Consider the following 18,705-nt stretch of genomic DNA (forward strand, 5'->3'; position numbering starts at 1 on the left):
CTCACTCGCAAGTTGATCCGCTCTCGTTTCTCCTGCCGTTGGGTGTTGCTATTATGGCCACGGCATTCGTTCACAGCTCCTGCAACACCGTCTCCGGCAGCAATCCACAGCGTCGCCTCCTCAGAGAATCCCCCGCCGCCTCCACCTCGACCACCAGGCGCCGGTCCAGAGTCAACCTAGCCTCCGTCGCGCGCACGCTCTTCTCCCTCATAAACGCCGGACGAGTCCGAGAAGCTGCGTCTTTGTTCGAGAGCACCGAGAAGCCCGACACGTTCCTGTGGAACCTCATGATCAGGGGGTACGCCAACGCCGAGCTCTACGAAGAAGCCGTCCATGTTTACCGCCGAATGCAGGACGCGGGCGTCTGGGCGGATCATTTCACCTTCCCCTTCGTGATCAAATCCTTTGCCAACTCGTCATCGTACGATGACGGGCGGAGGGTCCATGCCAAGATCATCAAGGTTGGGTTGGATTCAGATCTTTTCATCTGCAATTCGCTCGTAACGATGTATTCCAAGTTTGGGCTCCTCAGCGCTGCCGAGAGGGTGTTCTACGAAATGCCTGAAAGGGATGACGTGTCATGGAATTCGCTGGTCGATGGTTATGTTTCGAATGGAGAAGGCTGGAGGTCTTTGGTGTGCATCAAACAGATGCAAGAGGCTTTTGGCATGAAGCTTGATTGGTTCGCTATCACGAGTGCTCTGGCAGCCTGTTCTCTGGAGCTGTGTTTGGAGCAAGGGAAGGAGATCCATTGCCATGTCATAAGGAATGGGCCAGAGCCTGATATCAAGCTCCAGACTGCTCTTCTAGACATGTACTGCAAAAATGGAGACATGGTCTATGCCGAAAGACTATTCAGCTCAATGTCTCGGAGAAACGTCGTAACTTGGAACGCCTTGATTGGCGGGTATGTGCTGAATGATGAACCACTGCAGGCATTTGCTAGCGCCATCAAAATGCAAGAGAATTACATGATTCCAGATACAATCACACTGGTGAATCTCCTACCTGCGTGTGCAGAACTGAGAAGCATGGATCATGGAAAGGCGATTCATGCATTAGCAATTAGAAAAGGGTTCCTTCCTCATCTGATCCTTGAGACCGCCTTGATGGATATGTATGCGAAATGCGGAGATCTGAAGCCCTCAGAATTGTTATTCGAAAAGATGACTGAGAAGAGCTTGGTATCATGGAACGCCATGATCGCGGCCTACGTACAAAATGGGAGGAACTTAGAAGCACTGCAGCTCTTTCTCCACCTTCAGGAAGGGCCTCTCGGACCAGATGTCTTCACCATTTCAAGCATCATCCCTGCCTGTGCCGAGCTAGCATCACTACAGCAAGGAAAGCAAATTCACAGCTATGTCTTGAGGGCTGGGTATGGAAGTGACTCTGTGGTGCTGAATTCCATCGTAAACATGTATGCAAGATGTGGTGATCTGAACATCTCAAGGCAAGTGTTTGATAGAATGAGGTGCAGGGACCTGGTCTCATGGAATATACTCATCATGGGTTATGCTATTCATGGACACGGGAAAGCTGCATTAGAACTGTTCTCTGCTATGAAGGACACCGGATTGAAGCCTAACCAGAGTACATTTACATCGGTGTTAACTGCTTGCAGCATAACTGGCTTATCCGACGAAGGTTGGCTGCACTTTGATTCTATGCAACAAGAATATGGCATGTCTCCTGAGATTGAGCATTATGGATGCATGGTCGATCTCCTTGGACGGATAGGAGATCTGAGAGCAGCAATAGACTTCATAAACAAAATGCCATTAGTTCCTACTGCAAGAATATGGGGATCACTTTTAACCGCAGGTAGGAACAACAGGAACATCGAAGTAGCAGAGTTTGCAGCAGAACAAATCTTACGATTGGAACATGACAACACTGGTTGTTATGTCCTACTCTCGAGCATGTATGCTGATGCCGGGAAACGGGAAGATGTGGACAGGGTGATGTCTCTTATGACGCAGAAGGGGCTCAACAGGACAGTAGCAAGAAGCCTGGTCGAGTTTGATGGAAAAACGTGCAGTTTTGTTAATGGAGACAGATCGCATGATCAAAGCAATAAGATTCATCAAGTGTCGAGTGTTCTTTCAAGAAAGATTGAAGAAGCTGCTTGTGATCCTGGTGCCATATTTGACCCAATTGATGCAGTAATGAAGAAAGCAAATTCGCCGAACAGGCACAGCTTAAGGCTAGCAGTTATATTTAGATTGATATCGTCAACAGTTGGAAGCCCCGTCTTAGTGAAGAAGAATGTCCGAATATGTAATCATTGCCACCATGCAGTCAAGCTGATATCTGGTTTTAGTGGACGAGAAATTATTGTTGGTGACACAAAGATCTATCATCACTTCTCCAATGGCACATGTAGTTGTGGTGATTATTGGTGACCTCAATCACGACATATATATAGTAAAGATAAATCGAGTGCACTAAGTCATGATGTATACAGTACAAGTTAGCATGTATGTAAATAACGAAAGATGGAGGTGACATGCTATTTAAAGGAACCGAAAACTTGTCTCAGACAGAAGCTGTGATAATAACTTGTATTTGCAGCCGCCTGCAGTTGTTTATACACAGTGAGGGAGACATTCGAAGTGCCGCTTTTGTCAGTTTTCAATACAAAATTTGCATCTAACCTCCGATGATGAATCACCACCATTGCCATTCTTCTCAAAGATGTTCATTGTTAGTGTTGTCTTTGACAGGCTATAGAGGTTGTATGTAATCATATATGCTTCCATGAGTGAGGCGGAGGTGAGTTCTTTACGTGTGGTGTCATCTCGGCGTACCGGTGGAGGCCGTGGGAGGGCGTTGTTGTATTGTGACGGTGAATCTGTGGGGCATTTCGTCGAGTGGTTTCGTGGAAGCGTCCCACAGCCGGACGGAGGCGGCGTAAGCGTAGAGCAGAGAAGTGGCAACGTGGAGGTCGCAGACGAGGCCGTGTCAGAGGGCATCGGTGTGGAGGGACAGCGCAGTCGAGGGCAAGGTGTCGGCGGCGCGGGCGAGGGAAGCGCCGAGGACGAAGCGGTCGGAATATTGAACGATGTCATTCGGGTCGTCTGTTCCATCGGAACCGTCTGATTTCGGTAAGATCATGAGGAAGTCGATGCCTATTTTAGAAAGTAACGGTCGGATCGGGATTAGATCTGTACCGTTCATTGGAGAGATGATCCATGTATTGAACGGTAGAGGATCCCAGCCCGACGTGAAATCCCTGAAAACTTTCAACGGTCATTCGAGTTTCAACTTTGACGGGTGTCTCATGGCTTTTTGTGTTTTTTCCTTCAAAGCGAGAAGAGGAATACCGTTCTGATGGAAGCCACGTCGACCTTCTTGATGCAACCTTTCCTATTTCACGTTCAAAAACTATCGAGCCCGCCCTTTCTCTTTGCTCGGCAACCACTTCTTTCCGGTCCCCGACCTTCTTCAAGAACCTCTTGCTTCAAGAAAAGAACCTAATCCTTCTCTCTCTCTCTCTCTCTCTCTCTCTCTCTCTGTTATACTCCCCCTCGCTTCCGATGGCTCTTCCTCCGCCTCTTCTTGATCTTCCAAGTTACCCACAACTCGACTGCGATGGGTTCGACCTCCGACCAGGCCATCCTCCTCCACGGAGACCTCGACCTAGAGATCATCGCCGCTCGCGACCTCCTCAACATGGATCTCTGCGCCGAGCGCTTCCGTCGCTGCTTCGGTTTATGTGGCCTCCCTTTCCCCCGCCCCGCCGACGGCCGCAATCTCCCATCCTCCGCCAGCGCCGGCCGTGCCCGTCCTAAGATCATTACCAGTGATCCCTACACCAAAGTCGTCGTCGCTGGCGCCACTGTCGCTCGCACCCACGTCATCCCCAACACTGAGGACCCCGTCTGGCGCCAGCGCTTCAGGATTCCGCTCGCGCATCGCGCTGCCAAGATCGAATTCCAGGTCAAGGACAATGACTTGTTCGGCTCTCAGCTCATCGGGACCGCCACCATCCCTGCTGCCCTCGTCGCCTCGGTCGGTCTGTCCCAGGAATGGCTCCCGATCATCGCACCTACCGGGCGGCCGCCAAAGCCTGACTCCGCTCTCCTGGTGTCCTTGTCATTCACCCCCGTGGAAGCGAATCCGCTGTACCGGCGTGGGATTGCTGGCGATCGCAAACACTTGGGGGTGAGCGACACTCATTTCCATCTGAGGAAGGGGGGGGGGGAAGGTAACCCTCTACCAGGATGCACATGTGAGGGCAGAAGAGCTTCCTGGGATCGAATTGGAGGGTGGGAAGGTGTTTCAGCAGGGCAAGTGCTGGGAAGACATATGCCATGCGATCTTGGAGGCTCATCATTTGATTTATGTTGTTGGATGGTCGCTCTATGACAAGGTTAAGTTGGTAAGGGAGCCGACCAGGCTATTACCGGAAGCTGGGAAACGTACTTTAGGAGAGCTGCTGAAGTACAAGTCAGAGGAGGGCGTCCGTGTGTGTGTGCTGGTCTGGGATGACAAGACTTCACATGATAAGTACTTCTTCAAGAGTGTAAGAAATTTCTTTGTTTTGTTTATTTTCTTCCCAGTTTATGATCATTGATTAATGCTTATGTATCGATGTGATCTTATCATTTAGAACGTTTTCCTCTGGAATTGCACTCGAAATAAGATGCAGCCAGTTCCTATCTAGGTACATAACCGGGTCATCTTGAGCTCTACTCTGAGGCCAATTTCACATGTGATTAGGTAATCCTCCTGGAATTCAGGAGGTTGGATTTTCTCCTTCCACTTGTTTTTCTTCCCTTGTCTTGATTGGAGAAATAGTGAAGGAAGAGGTATAAAGCAAAAGGGAGAAAGAGGAAGATGAGAAATGTTGATCAACTTGAAACAACAGGCCTCTAATAACATTCAAAATACTTTTGACAAAGTTATAAGCTTTCGTACATTTTTTGTTTTCCTTAGTCAAATCGTAAGTTATAAGTCGTTGACATCTGAAGACTTACCTGTGATCTCTACTAAATCGTAGCAAGGTTCGCAATACCGTACCGTACCGATGTTTCGACCTGGGCTCGATACCGGTACGGTACGGTATATCGAGCGGTACACCCAGGTGTACCGAGCGGTATACTCAGGTGTGCCGAGTACGTGGCGTGAGGGATCGAGCCTGAGCAGGGTGTTAATGTGTCTTGGTCAGCGTTCCGGTCCGCGTTGACCAAGTGCAAACAGGTCAATCGAAGGCGTGAGGCGTCATCTGGGGCAACTGACGCCACCCGAGTCTTATCGTCATTATTATCCTCATCACTTTGAAGCTACAATATTGATAGTTTCTACTGTTTTAATGGTTTTATAATGAGTTTCTTGGCCATAAAGATTCAAAAAGATTTAGAAACTGAACATATCAAAGTGGTTAAAAACTGAAAAAAGCAAGAAATGTTGTTCCGATTTCAGAAACAAGTGTTGTTTTATAAAACTTTTAGCTGTGATTTTTATCGATCTTAGGCTGAAAATATAGAAAACCTAAGTGTCGGAGAATTGTATAGTTTAGATACTAAACTTATCAAATGATTAAAAAAAGCTATAACAAGAAACATTGTTACAATTTAAAAAAATAAGTGTTGCTTTAGAAAAATGTTTTTTTTTAAAGAAAGAAAAGATCTATTGCTTTAAACCTATTAAACAAACTGTGCTGCCAACGGATCCACAGCAGAAATAAAAAACCTAGAGATCTGTGATCCACTAAAATTTGCCTGGTAGTGGCTTACAAAATTGCCCGACCTGGGATGTGCTTGATTCCAACTACATGTAGTGAGTCAAAAAGGGGCAAAAAGGCCAGAAACAAATTTCGCAGGGACCAAGGAATAGGATTAATTCCCTTGGTAATGTTGACAACCTCCATAGAGTCAGTGTTGATCTCAATAATAGGAAGCTGGAGAAACTGTACTGCTTTTAGAGCTTCCAACAGGGCCAAAGCTTCCACCATTAGTGAACTCAAAGCCTTGCAGCAATTGCCCCCCATCCAAGGTGACTCGTTACCAGCCATTATAAGTTGAAAACCAGTGCCTGCAGGTGCGAAAGGGGAAACAAATGAGCCATCAACTTGAAGCATATATGCAGAACTTACCTAGCTGTCATCAGGGACATCAGGAACATCACTTGACTCCCTCACAACTTGGAGAAAGATTGATCAAGTCATTAGCAGCAATTAAAGCCTCTTGTTGAGAGGATGGATGGCCTGATTGAATGGTTCTCGTGTTTAGCATCGTTCTGGTTGATCCAAAGAAGCCAGTGCCTGTAGGTAGTAAAGGGGAAACAAATGGAGCCATCAACTTGAATAATTAAGGGAACTTCCCTGGATATCATTAGGGACATCACTTAACTCCCTCACACTTTCCTCAGGACTTGAAGAAAGATTGATGAGACGATGAACAGCTTGGTTGAATTGTTGTTGTGCCTAACATTATTCCAGTTGATCCAAAGAAACCAGAAGGAAGCAGTGATGGTACTAAGTAGGACAGAACAGGAGGTACAACAAACAGATGGCAGAGCAAGAGTCCAATTGGCAGTGGTTGATGTTAGATTTATATAGAATCGGATGGGGAGTTTATTCCAACAGTTTTCAAAGGAATATTTTGATCTTGGGAGTAACCTTAAGATGTCAAATAATCTTCCATCTCATCCAAGGCTCATCTGTGGAATAGGGGTCAGTTATATAATAGCAGTACGCATTGCTTCCAGTGGTTAAACCCAAAGGAATCAAAGACCAGATCCAAGTATCAACCTTGGGGTTGTGAGGGATATGAATGTTACTTATCCTTTCTGCCAAAATAGGGTGGAAGAGAGAATCCAATGCACAGGATTGTCATTGAAAATTAGAGATAATATCACAATTTTTTTTTCTCCTGCTCATGACATGTATTTTCTTTACCAATATGAGTCTCTTGATTCAACAAAGTATGGCTTTCATAAAGATCTATATTCGGTGTTCCACTAGTGCTTAAACTACAGAAAAACATAACAACTGTAAGCTCTTCTCTTTCATCAATGATTCATGAGCTAATAATGATTGGTAGTTGCTAACAAGCTAACTTGCACCCCTTACATTGTGTAGGTTAATATTATACATGCATACATAGCCATCAAATTCTCAGAAGATTGGGAATCTATGGGACTGCAATTACAACCAAAAAGAAGTTTTTTCTGTGGCGTGAGCCTTCGATGTGTTCCGTATATCCCATAGGTTGGTCACGAGGGATCGATCGATCGATCATATAGCAAACTCCATATCTTTTCCTATTGCATTTTTTATTTTTTACCTCGTGATACTTTTAGTGGTCTGCACCATTTGCACATACTAGTAGTAGACAGGGAGGGACAGGAGGAGTCTTGTATTTTCATTTGCATTTTATCTCGTGTTTGCTTGCTACTATACTACTTATTGGGTTCATACAAAGTGCCATTTATTTTATTTTATTTTTGACCCTTTTTATTATTATTATTATTTTTCCCTTCCTTTTGCTTGCACTTGGAATGGTTTATTCGCACTTGATGAACTTGTTCCCAAGTGGGAGACTTTGTCCTCCGTTTTAAGAACGGAACGGAAAATAGAGGAAAATAACTGAGAGTGGAACATGCAACTATCACAGGGTTCACGTGTGGATAATTATCTGTAAAAGAGACGTGATGGAAGACCCTAACATTGCTTGATGATGATGATGATGATGATTTCGATCATGTTTACCTACAGAAGAAATTATTCAAGAAAATACGTTTAGTAGTAATCAAAAATAATAATAAACAAATTTCTCTGAATTTAATAAAGTCCAAAAACCTTGAAAAATTCAAAAGAAAAGATCAGAGATGGTTGACTTTCTATATTTTGATTGAAATGATCCGATAATCGATGTGATGGATCCGCCCAAGAATTTCTCCCCCATTCGGCACTCTCTCGCATCTCACCTCCGTCTGCAAGCTGTCCCCTTCCTGTCGACGATCAACTCTATCAGACATCCATCCGCGATATTTCTTGTGTGTCTTATGTACTCACTCATTATGTTCCTCCCGATCCAATGATCCTTTTTATGTTCTTTCTTTCTTTCTTTCTTTCTTTCTTTCTTTCTTTATGATGTATTAGTAAAATATTCTTTTACATGAAGTAAACGCGCAACAGCAATGGTCAGAATGGCCGCCGCTGGTCCGTAAAGCTAAAGAAAGCAGCAGAAATCAAACAGCTATACATGTATAGATCAAGCTCACGAACAAGACGAGGAAGGGCTTTCGATTAGTCTTGAATGATGTCCTCAGGAATGCTCTTGAGCGCCGGCCGCCACCGCCCGCCGCCGTGCCGCTTCCCCTTCCCCTTCCCCGTCTCGGCTCGCTTCATATGCCGTCGACGGAGGACGTGCAGCAGCAGCTCCAGGTTCGACGCCGACGCCACCGCCGCCGTTGCGGCCTGGGGACCGGCGGCGTTGCACGGGCCTTGGCCCATCGACGCCACCATCTGCCTCAGCTGCCTCTTGGTGACGACGATCTTGACGCGGACGACTCCGTTGTCGTCGTCCCGAGCTTGCTCGACGGCTTCCGCGGCCCTGAGGCTCTTCTCCACCATAATCCTGGGGCACCTCGACAGGCCTCTGCTCTTCATGTGCGACTCGGCCTCCCTCTCCGTCTTCGTTTCAGCCATATCCTCCTCGTTCAAAAGCCAACCAACGCAACACATCGTGTAGGCTTTGACGCAGCGGCTTCTGCGCTTATATAAAGATGAAGCCAGCTCAAACACAGGTGTCTGCTCGTATGTCCCGAGCAAAGCTCAGGGTTTTCTTCATACGCATCGAAGCTCGAATAAAGAAGTGGGAGTTCGGTTGTTTGAATACAGATTTTTAGCATGTTGGAGACCCTACATCACATGCACCGGAGTTGACTGTTCCAATCGTGTTCTTTCTCCGACACTTGGCCATGGCTGGTTTGATAGCCGATCTAACGGGAAGAGGACGCGGAAGAGCCTTGCGAGTCGGAGAATTTTCAGCGGTACAGACAAAATTTAGGTTGGGGTTGGAAAGAATCTAATGCTCAGTAAGAATAGTGGTGACGAGAGTAATAATTACGATAAGACTGTGTGACATCCGCGGTCCCAGATGATGCCTCACGCTTCTGTTGACCTGATGAGGCACCTGATCAAAGCGAACCGAAATGTCTACCAAGGCACATTAACCGAAATGTCTACCAAGGCCAAGCCAATGGTAATGTCAGACGCTATCAGAAGTATGGTCCTACTCCTTGCAGGCCAGCAATCAAGCAACGACAATTCTCACTAATAAAAACCCTCACGCTCCAAGGGGAAAAAGGAAGAAGAAGAAAAGAAGACACAACTCAGCTAAAGAAACCCTATGTGACTATCTACTAACTTGATCGTCAGAGGGGTTGGGTCGAGCTCCCCGACTCAACCTTTGTGCAGGTGCAAAGTCGAAGGTCGTGCACTAAACGCACAGGCGAGGAATCCTCCCTCGGTGAAAATAAAGACCCGTCCCAATCGGACCAACGTAATCGATCGTCTCAACCGTCTCGGGAAACGTCCCTGAGAGATCCCCTATTATCGGGATCCGAACCAAGTCACGACGATCCCGAGATCACGGCTTGAAGTTGTTTACACCAACAAGTGGAGAGTGAGAAATCTTTGGATATCGTTTCTGAACCATGAAACTTAGGCTGTAAGTTCCATGAAAGATTGTGATGATTAGCCTCCATCGACAGAGGGAAGCAAGACAAAAGTACATACGGCTTTGCCAGAACACCATGCCCAAGCGGACACATGACATGGGAGAAGTACAAGCGAGCTGCCGAATCATGACGGACCGAAACAGGTTTTCAAACCCACCGACTCCGTGCATAAATCTATATACAGACATTTATATGCACAACAGATGTTACGGCCGAGATGCGATGTTGTCGTTGATTCGTTAGCAGGACGCCGCCGCATAAACGCGTGGCCATCCTGGCGTAGGTTTTGTTGCACTCGTCGGTGACGCCAGCCATCCTGGAGCAGGGGAGTCGTCGTCTTCTCCGGTGTTTACGTACTCGTGTTGATTACCATGCCTGATAAATATTTTTAATCGGATCATCATAAATCCAAAATGTTTAATAGGTTAGAAAACTAAATCTATATTAAACTACCCCTGTGTAAGAAAAAAAAAATAAAGATCAATGGAAGTTTATTGCGAAAATATTATTTAAGCATCTGCAGGGATACGAGTAGGATTCGTTTCATGATCTATTTTATTTTGAATCTCATATATGTTAAGTCTTAACTAATCCATTTTAGACTTATCTAATTTGAAATTTTAACACAATATTAAATGAGGCAACCATAAATCAAAAACTTAACACAACATCAAAGTAAAAATTACTATCGACACCACATGACTAATACGATAATACCACGTGGTCGACACTAGCCCAATACCTAAGACCCACATGGACAATGCATGCTCGGCACCCAAGGCCACATGGACGATGCATCTCCGATACCTTGAACCCAAGTATACGATGCATTTCTAATACCTCAAGGTCACATGGTCGAATTGGTCAAATTGTTAAGCACCTTCAAGCTTGACATGGCACGACCACAATCAAGGTCGGGAGAAACGTGTAATTACTCCCCATAACAAGCATCGATCATAGGTATAACGATCCTAAGAGTCTCTTAAACACAACCTTAGAGTTCTTTCCGAACCCTCCAAACCCTCCAAATCCTAAACTAACTTAAGCATCAAAGGGGTATTTGTCAGGAATGCCCCGATTCAATTTTGTAGGATTTAGCATATTTAGAGTTGGATAAATTAATCATAAATCGAGATCAAACTGAGACAGAACGAGAGCCTTCTCAATGTCGAGATTTGACATATGAACAAAAGGACTGAGACAAATCGAGAAGGACTGAGATAAACAATCAAAATGTGATTTAATAATTTGAAGCTAGAATAAGGGCCTTCTTAATATCTTAGGAAAACTTTGTTGGTCCATCTTGAGTGAATCGGGAGGATCCAAACCTATCGGTTTTGAACCTTCTTACTCTAGTCGTCCTAGGCCTTAAGCATTCTTGGCCCGACCATCGAGCAAAATTTTAAACCCTCAACCTTTTATCACCTTTTCAACATCTAACACACTACCACTCACCTAACAACCAACTCCTACTATAGTAATAGTTGTCCTTGTTGAGGCACTCCATAATCTAACATCATGTGCAAGTCTTGATAGAGATAGTTTAGATTGTAGTCCCCTTTCCCAACAAGCCCATATGGCACATTAGGTACCACAAACTCCATTTACTTCACCTTTCCCTATCCCTATTCCTCCACTTGCTCCAACCTTAAGCCTTATGGCCGAATTCCAATCTCCTATCAATGAGCCACGAGAGGCGTATTCACCCGAGTCCTTACAAACCACATCTAAATCCTCCACCAAAGCCTGTGGCATAGAGGGAGTCGATCCCCCTAACATCTGAATCCATCTCTTTAGATAGACTAGTGGCAAGAGGTCATCAAAAAAAGAAATTAGACAAGCAAAGAAACCTAAGCTAACCAACACTTATGGTGCCCTTTCGTCAAAAACATTATGGGAGGGCCCATCCCACAAGGATTCTGCTTACCTATGCTTGATCTTTATGATGAAAACTTGGATCCTTTGGAGCATGTGACAACATTTACCTCGCAGATGACATTATACTGGATGACCAAATCTCTCATGTGTCAAACCTTCCCGACTACTATGCGAGAATCAATAAGGGAATGGTTCGATAAGCTGCCTTCCGAATCAATATCTTCATTCAAGTAGTTGACTAAGGAATTTGAACTTAAGTTTATCGATTACATACTCTCAAAGAAGCCTATGACTTCTCTTCTAGCCATTTAGTAAGAAGACAAGGAGACAATAGCACACTATATGAAGAGGTTTAATGATGAGGTGAGGATGGCATCAAACCCAAGTCGTACATCCTCATTAATGCGTACATTAGTGGTCTCCAACCGTCCAAGTTCTTCTAGTTAGTTACCACCTTACATTTGGTCATATACATAAAGTTGCTACAAGAGGTCAATTGGCACATCAATGCCGATGGATCCATCATTGTTGGGAAAAAAATTGGGTTGAGTTGAAAATAGCAAAGGAGTAAATGACTCCTTGATCGAATCACCTTGAGTAGCCTCGGAAGTAAAGACCAAGGGGAGACTAGATCCATCCTTGACGAAAATTTACTCCTTTAAGAAATAGTCCCTCTCGACCGTCTTATTTCTCAACTCATCTCATTCTCAAAGGAGTCGAGACATAGCGATCAAGGAGTCATGCACTTGATCGATTAATGTCATTGTGAGGTGCTAACTCTACGTATCAAGAAATAACAATTAAAACTAGGTAGCTAAACAAAAAAAAAAAGACTAAGTTTCGGAAGGTCCGAACTCACCACAATGACATATTTGTGCACATCAGCCATGAGGTCCTCGGTAGACCTCATGAAAATCCCCTTCGCGAGCCCCGATTCCATTTAGCAACCTCCCGGGGGACTTCATAGGCTTAGCCTGGAACCATGTCATCCTAGTCTAGGCCCAAAAAACCCACCCCTCTCTCCGGCCAAGTAGCTATCATCTCACAACAGAAGATCAATCGCTCGATAGGACATATGAAGTAAACGTTAACCGGGATCGATCCTCCAGAGCGCGGGGATGGGAAAGTTTACGACATTAAAGTTTAAGACAAAATCATAAATAAATTATTTTATAAGAATGTTGAGGGTCTTTTTAAAATTTATATAGTAATTCGATCAAGGGTTACCAAGCCCGTGTAACTTCATATACTTAACATCATGTAATTTTTTAAAATATGTTATATTAATAGTTGAACTTAAATTTATAACTATGTTATAGGGCTTATTCGAAAGTAATAAATCAAACTTATAATAATTAGCTATAAAATTTCTAAGTTTGACTTGTAGCAGTGCAGATTATAAGTGAAATTAAAGTATCTTTAAAATTATAAGTATATAAAAATATTTTAGTTTTAACTAATTTATTTTTTTAGATATTGATACGATTAAATGATTCTTTAATTTGTATAATATAATAGATCTATACAAAGAAATTAGATTAATGTAGATGATTCAAACGAATGGTTGGTGAGAGAAATATATACAAATTCAAAAACCATTGAAGATGATCTTATTTTGTATAATAATAATTTGATATAAAGAGATGTAGCAAGCGCTTCAAACATTGGAAAAATAAAGACATAAATGACAACTCACGAGAAGAAAGATAAATACAAAAGTTTTGATCGCCTACAATTATGAAAAAGGAGGAAACTTATTATTATGAAGATGAACAACAGGAATATAAATCACCTCAAAATGAAGATGATGATAAATAAGGTTAAAGATAATGATGTGAATTTTAATGATATTTGATGTTTATTTTATTTTATTTTCTCAATTTTGTTATTAAACTGACAATCTCATTTGATATTTTAAATGTATAATTTTGATGTGTTAATTTTGTTTTAATTTATATTTATCAATCATAGTATATAATTTTAAAATTATAATATTCGAGAGCTCCTTTTTTTCTCTCGGGCAACGCCTCCAAATGATAATATTCGAGAACTAACTAAATAATACATTAAAGAAAGAGATAAATAGAACTTCAAATGATGCAAAAGATTATTTAAGAAGGGAAGGCACCGAGGAGATCATCCAACTGGCATGAAAAGTGATAAGGGTAAAAATGGCGACATGATGCGCCATGACGTCAGCCACGCCTGGACGACGCTCTGCCCAAGGAAGAGGGTATTAACGTCGACTTGATGTGCGCCAACGTCACCCGCTCCCAGACAACAACTTCATCGTCTGACCCCGCGCGCTCGGCCGAGGCAGAGGAGGACGGCGACCGAGGCTCGCCCATACCCTGCGGCAGTTCGGTTCTCCACGCAACCCCAATGGCAATGTCAGACGCCATCAGAGGTACGGTCCTGCTCCTGTAGGCTGGCACATCAAGTAACACTAAACTTACCTATAAATACCCCATAGTTCTAAACGAATTAGGGGAAAAAGAGGAGAGGAAAAAGGAGACAAACACAAAACACACACAAAGGCACTTCCTCATCCAAGATCCCCTCTACATAACTGACTTGATCGTCGGAGGGGTCGGGCCGAGCTCCCGGCCCGACCTGTGTGCAGGTGCGAGAACGGGGTCGCCTCTTCCCGGCGCTGCGGCGAAGCTTCTCGCCCCCCCGATGCGACGTCCCGACCGAACCACCACAATCGGCCACCGGGAGACCTCGAGGGACGTCGTGCTAGATCCCCGTCATTCGGACCCCCGAACCGAGCCGCGTCGGCCCCGAGGCCACGACATAAAGTTGTTTCCCACAACAGATTGGCGCTAGAAGGAGGGCCCGAATGTCGAGGGATCCTCAGACCGTCGAGCGAAGGCTCGGTGTCTACCTGACCACCTCCCACCCCGTGGTTAGCTCCGGCCTAACCCCTTTTTTTTGCATCTACACGACTCGACCGCAGTCTGCTCGAGTCCGCCTCTGCTCGGCTTGCCCGACTGCGTTGTGCTCCTCGACTGCGTGTTGACCGAGACCACACCTGCGCGGCCAGCCCGCCTGCGCCGTGCTCCTCGGCTACGTGTTGCCCGAGACCACACCTGCGCAGCCTGCCCGCTTGCGTCGTGCTCCTCGGTTACACGTTGCCCGAGACCACGCTTGTGCGGCCTGCCCTCCTGCGCCGTGCTCCTCGACCGCACGTTGTCTGATACCACGACCTTTGCTCGGCTTCCCGACTGAGTCGTGCTCCTCGGCCGCGTGTTGCCCGAGACCACACCTACGCGGCCAGCCCGCTTGCGTCGTGCTCCTCGGCCCCATGTTTCCCGAGACACACCTGCGCAGTTAGCTCGCCTGCGTCATGCTCCTCGGCTCCTCGACCCTATGACCCGAGACACACCTGCGCAGCCAGCCCACCTGCGTCGTGCTCCTCAGCTCCTCGGCCCTATAACCCGAGACACTCTTGCGCGGCCAGCCCGCCTACGTCGTGCTCCTCGGCCTTATGACCCGAGACACACCTGCGCGGCCAGCCCGCCTGCGTCGTGCTCCTCGGCCCCATGTTTCCCGAGACACACCTGCGCGGCCAGCCCGCCTGCGTCGTACTCCTCAGCTCCTCGGCCTATAACCCGAGACACGCCTGCGCGGCCAGCCCGCCTGCGTCGTGCTCCTCGGCCCCATGACCCGAGACACACCTGCGCGGCCAGCCCGCCTGCATCGTGCTCCTCGGCTCCTCGGTCGCATGTTGCCCGAGACCACACCTGCGTGGCCAGCCCGCCTGCGTCGTGCTCCTCGGCTCCATGCCCCGCGAGACTACACCTGCGCGGCCTGCCCGCCTGCGTTGTGCTCCTCGGCTCCATGCCCCCGAGACCACACCTGCGTGGCTTGCCCGCCTGCGTCGTGCTCCTCAGCTCCATGCCCCCCGAGATCACACCTGCACGGCCAACTCGCCTACGTCGTGCTCCTCGGCTCCTCGACTCCATGCTCCCCGAGACCGCATCCGCACGGCCAGCCCACCTGAAGTCAGAAGCCATGCATCGGACTCCCCTCGTATAACAACCGACGCATAGCTCCTTTCGGGGGGGGGAATATGATAAGGGTAAAAATGGCGACATTATGCGCCATGACGTCAGCCATGCCTGGATGACACTCTGCCCAAGGAAGAGGGCATTAACGTCGACTTGATGTGCGCCAACGTCACCCGCTCCCAGACAACAACTTCATCGTCTGACCCCGCGCGCTCGGCCAAGGCAGAGGAGGACGACGATCGAGGCTCGCCCATACCCTGCGGCAGTTCGATTCTCCACGCAACCCAAATGGCAATGTCAGACGTCATCAGAGGTACGGTCCTGCTCCTACAGGCAGGCACATCAGGTAACACTAAACTTACCTATAAATACCTCAGAGTTCTAAACGAATGGGGGGGGGGAAGAGGAGAGGAACAAGGAGACAAACACAAAACACACACAGAGGCACTTCCTCATCCAAGATCCCCTCTACATCACTGACTTGATCGTCGGAGGGGTCGGGCCGAGCTCCCGGCCCGACCTGACTTGTGTGCAGGTGCGAGAATGGGGTCGCCTCTTCCCGGCGCTGCGACGAAGCTTCCCCCCCCCCCCCCTGACTTGTGTGCAGGTGCGAGATTGGGGTCGCCTCTTCCCGGCGCTGCGACGAAGCTTCCCCCCCCCCCCCCCCGACGCGACGTCCCGACCGGACCACCGCAATCGGCCACCGGGAGACCTCGAGGGACGCCGTGCGAGATCCCCGTCATTCGGACCCCCGAACCGAGCCGCGTTGGCCCCGAGGCCACGGCATAAAGTTGTTTCCCATAACAAAAAGATTATTTAATTCCTTGATTATATTCTCCAAATGTAACACTCCAACCCAACCCAACCAACCTCAAAAAGAAGGGGCTATAATACCTCTGAACATTTACTTCTGCCACATTGTCATAAGCTTTTTCAAGATGTACCCAAAAAGACCAAATTCAAATATCTATGGAAATTCTCCTTTTCTTGAGGTAGGAAATTTGAAGAACAGCTAAAATTCTTGATTGAGATGGGACACTAGCATTTTAAAAGGAATCGGTGGATCGTAGAGGCTGGTTATCGAAAGAATCAAATGGCAATCTGAAAACAAGTCATCTGTCACTGCATGACATGAACAAAATTATCGTATATCATTCCTCCGAACCCTCACATTCTACCTAAAAGGAGTAACTCGTGACGAACCAAAATCGACGTCTTCCGATCTAATCTGATGTTGGTTTGATCGAGCCCAAGTAAAATTACATACAGGGAGACCCACGATCTCTCCGAAAGGACGAAAGAGAAGCGTTCATCCCTCACAAGAAAACATCTTTAGCAACTAGGAAACCACAATCCGAGAAAAAGGAATCAAGGCGATCTTGCGGGAACAAGAAACCCAACCAACCAATTCGCACGAGAAATCACCGTCGATCAAGAATAGAAAAAGGGGGAAAGGGTAAAGGACGAACCGAGAAGCGAGGGCGGAAGTGGAAGCGGAGCCCTCAACGCGCCGAAACGTAGGGCGAAGGCTCTCGTGCCCTTCCAGTCTTGTGGTGCGAGAGGCGAACCGGGCGCGACGGGAGGATCGGATTTGGAGTTGAATTTATCCGTATTAGCGGGTGATGAGTGTAATAATTACGCTAAGACTTTCGTGACACCGTTGATGTCCCACTCCCATGTTAGTCCGACACCGCGTGACTGACACGGGTCGAAACGCCAACCGAGGCCCATTAACGATCGCTCAGGTTCGATTCCACACACTACGTCGATAGCAATATCAGACGTCATCATAAGGTACGATCCTACCCCCTACGGGCAGGCACATCAGGTAACACCGAACTCCCCTATAAATACCCTTGCATTCTAAACGAAAGGAAGGGGAAAAAACATAGAAAACAATCCCACTACGATTATTGACTTACTTGATCGTCGGAGGGGTCGGGTCGAGTTCTCCCTTCCCGACCTACGTGCAGGGACGAAGGCGAGATGTTTCTCTCCGGGCGCGTTGGCAAGGAACCTCCTCCCAAAGAAATCGGCGACCCGTCATCCGGACCCGAACCAAGCCACGTCGACCCCAAAATCACGACTAAAAAGTTGTTTACACCAACGGTCGGCGTAGACCAAGAAATCACCTCTTGGAATGCGCTGACGTGGCTAATCCATCCAATGCGTTTAAAGTTACATTAGGTTATTCCTTAAAATGTTTCATGTGATCAATTGGAAATTAGATGATTACATCGGCATAAGTGATGTAAATAGGTAGGCATAAAATTCTTCCCAATGGCTGCTTGGACGGTGCACAGTACCTCAGTCATCCTGCTCACAGCTACAGTAGCAGCCGATCCAACGCGGGAGGAAAAGGGTGGAAGCGATTAAATGTGCCCCAAGTGATGGAGAGAAAGAGAGAAGCTCCATGTCACTTCCACATGGCAAAGACAATAAGTTTGACAAGATGGGGAGCATTTGTACGCATGGATGCTCGCAATTATGTGGCGCGTCAGACACCGATTCCCTGTAAGTCACTCCTCTTCCCAAACCCATGCCTCCTCCTTTACTTCCCCACTGCCAGTCCGCGCCTTTGTCTCTTTCCTTGTCTTCTCCGTTGGAAGCTGCAAGCATGAGTAACTTCACTTCACGTTGTTTCGGTGGAAGAGGTATTCAGTCATTCATTGAATTTTCTGTGTACGATATGCAGCATAATTGTGATGCATCCATCTACCCTCTCTCTCTCTCTCTCTCTCTCTCTCTCTCTCTCTCTCGCTCTCTCTCCCCGCTTTCTTGGTTTTCACTGTTTGAGATTTGACGACATGAGTAACTACAGCTGCTTTTGTAGGTCTTTTCGTTCATTGATGGAAGAGGTGGTCATTTACTTGAATTCCTGTATAGTGGACGCAGCATTATGTGATGTAGCCATGCCATTCCACATCACTCATTTGTGTATCTACATGCAGATGAATGATAACGTGATGCAGCTGCTGTGCTTCTACGGAGGAGCAACAAATTTACCACCCTCTCTCTTTCTCTCTCTCTCTCTCTCTGTGTCTCTCAAAGTCACAGACACACATACACATGCTGCTGCCTTCGTTGGTCATAAGACAGCCATTATTGTCTGAAGAAGCTA

At 46.7% G+C, this 18,705-nt stretch overlaps 2 protein-coding genes and 1 long non-coding RNA gene across 3 annotated transcripts; 1 reads left to right on the plus strand and 2 right to left on the minus strand.

Moving 5' to 3' along the window:
* The first annotated feature begins 53 nt into the window (after positions 1-53).
* On the plus strand, positions 54-2,405 carry LOC135626262 (pentatricopeptide repeat-containing protein At4g35130, chloroplastic-like). The gene has a single exon (XM_065131450.1). It carries the CDS (start codon positions 54-56, stop codon positions 2,403-2,405), a length of 2,352 nt encoding a protein of 783 aa, XP_064987522.1.
* Positions 2,406-7,811: 5,406 nt separating this feature from the next.
* Positions 7,812-8,713, minus strand: LOC103970124 (uncharacterized). Its single transcript, XM_009383780.3, has one exon. It carries the CDS (start codon positions 8,693-8,695, stop codon positions 8,258-8,260), a length of 438 nt encoding a protein of 145 aa, XP_009382055.3. The 5' UTR covers positions 8,696-8,713; the 3' UTR covers positions 7,812-8,257.
* A 926-nt stretch (positions 8,714-9,639) lies between these two features.
* On the minus strand, positions 9,640-17,186 carry LOC135627125 (uncharacterized). The gene is made up of 2 exons (XR_010492538.1): positions 17,054-17,186; positions 9,640-10,068 (listed from the first exon to the last, which is right to left on the minus strand). It is a non-coding gene; the product is annotated as an uncharacterized LOC135627125 (long non-coding RNA).
* Between the last annotated feature and the right edge of the window lie 1,519 nt (positions 17,187-18,705).

This window comes from Musa acuminata, chromosome BXJ2-11 (genome assembly GCF_036884655.1).
Source record: "Musa acuminata AAA Group cultivar baxijiao chromosome BXJ2-11, Cavendish_Baxijiao_AAA, whole genome shotgun sequence".
Taxonomy (NCBI): Eukaryota; Viridiplantae; Streptophyta; class Magnoliopsida; order Zingiberales; family Musaceae; genus Musa; species Musa acuminata.

Excerpts from the sequence above, each read along its gene's own strand:
- LOC135626262 (XM_065131450.1), top strand. The coding sequence starts at position 54 with ATGGCCACGGCATTCGTTCACAGCTCCTGCAACACCGTCTCCGGCAGC.
- LOC103970124 (XM_009383780.3), bottom strand. The coding sequence starts at position 8,695 with ATGTGTTGCGTTGGTTGGCTTTTGAACGAGGAGGATATGGCTGAAACG.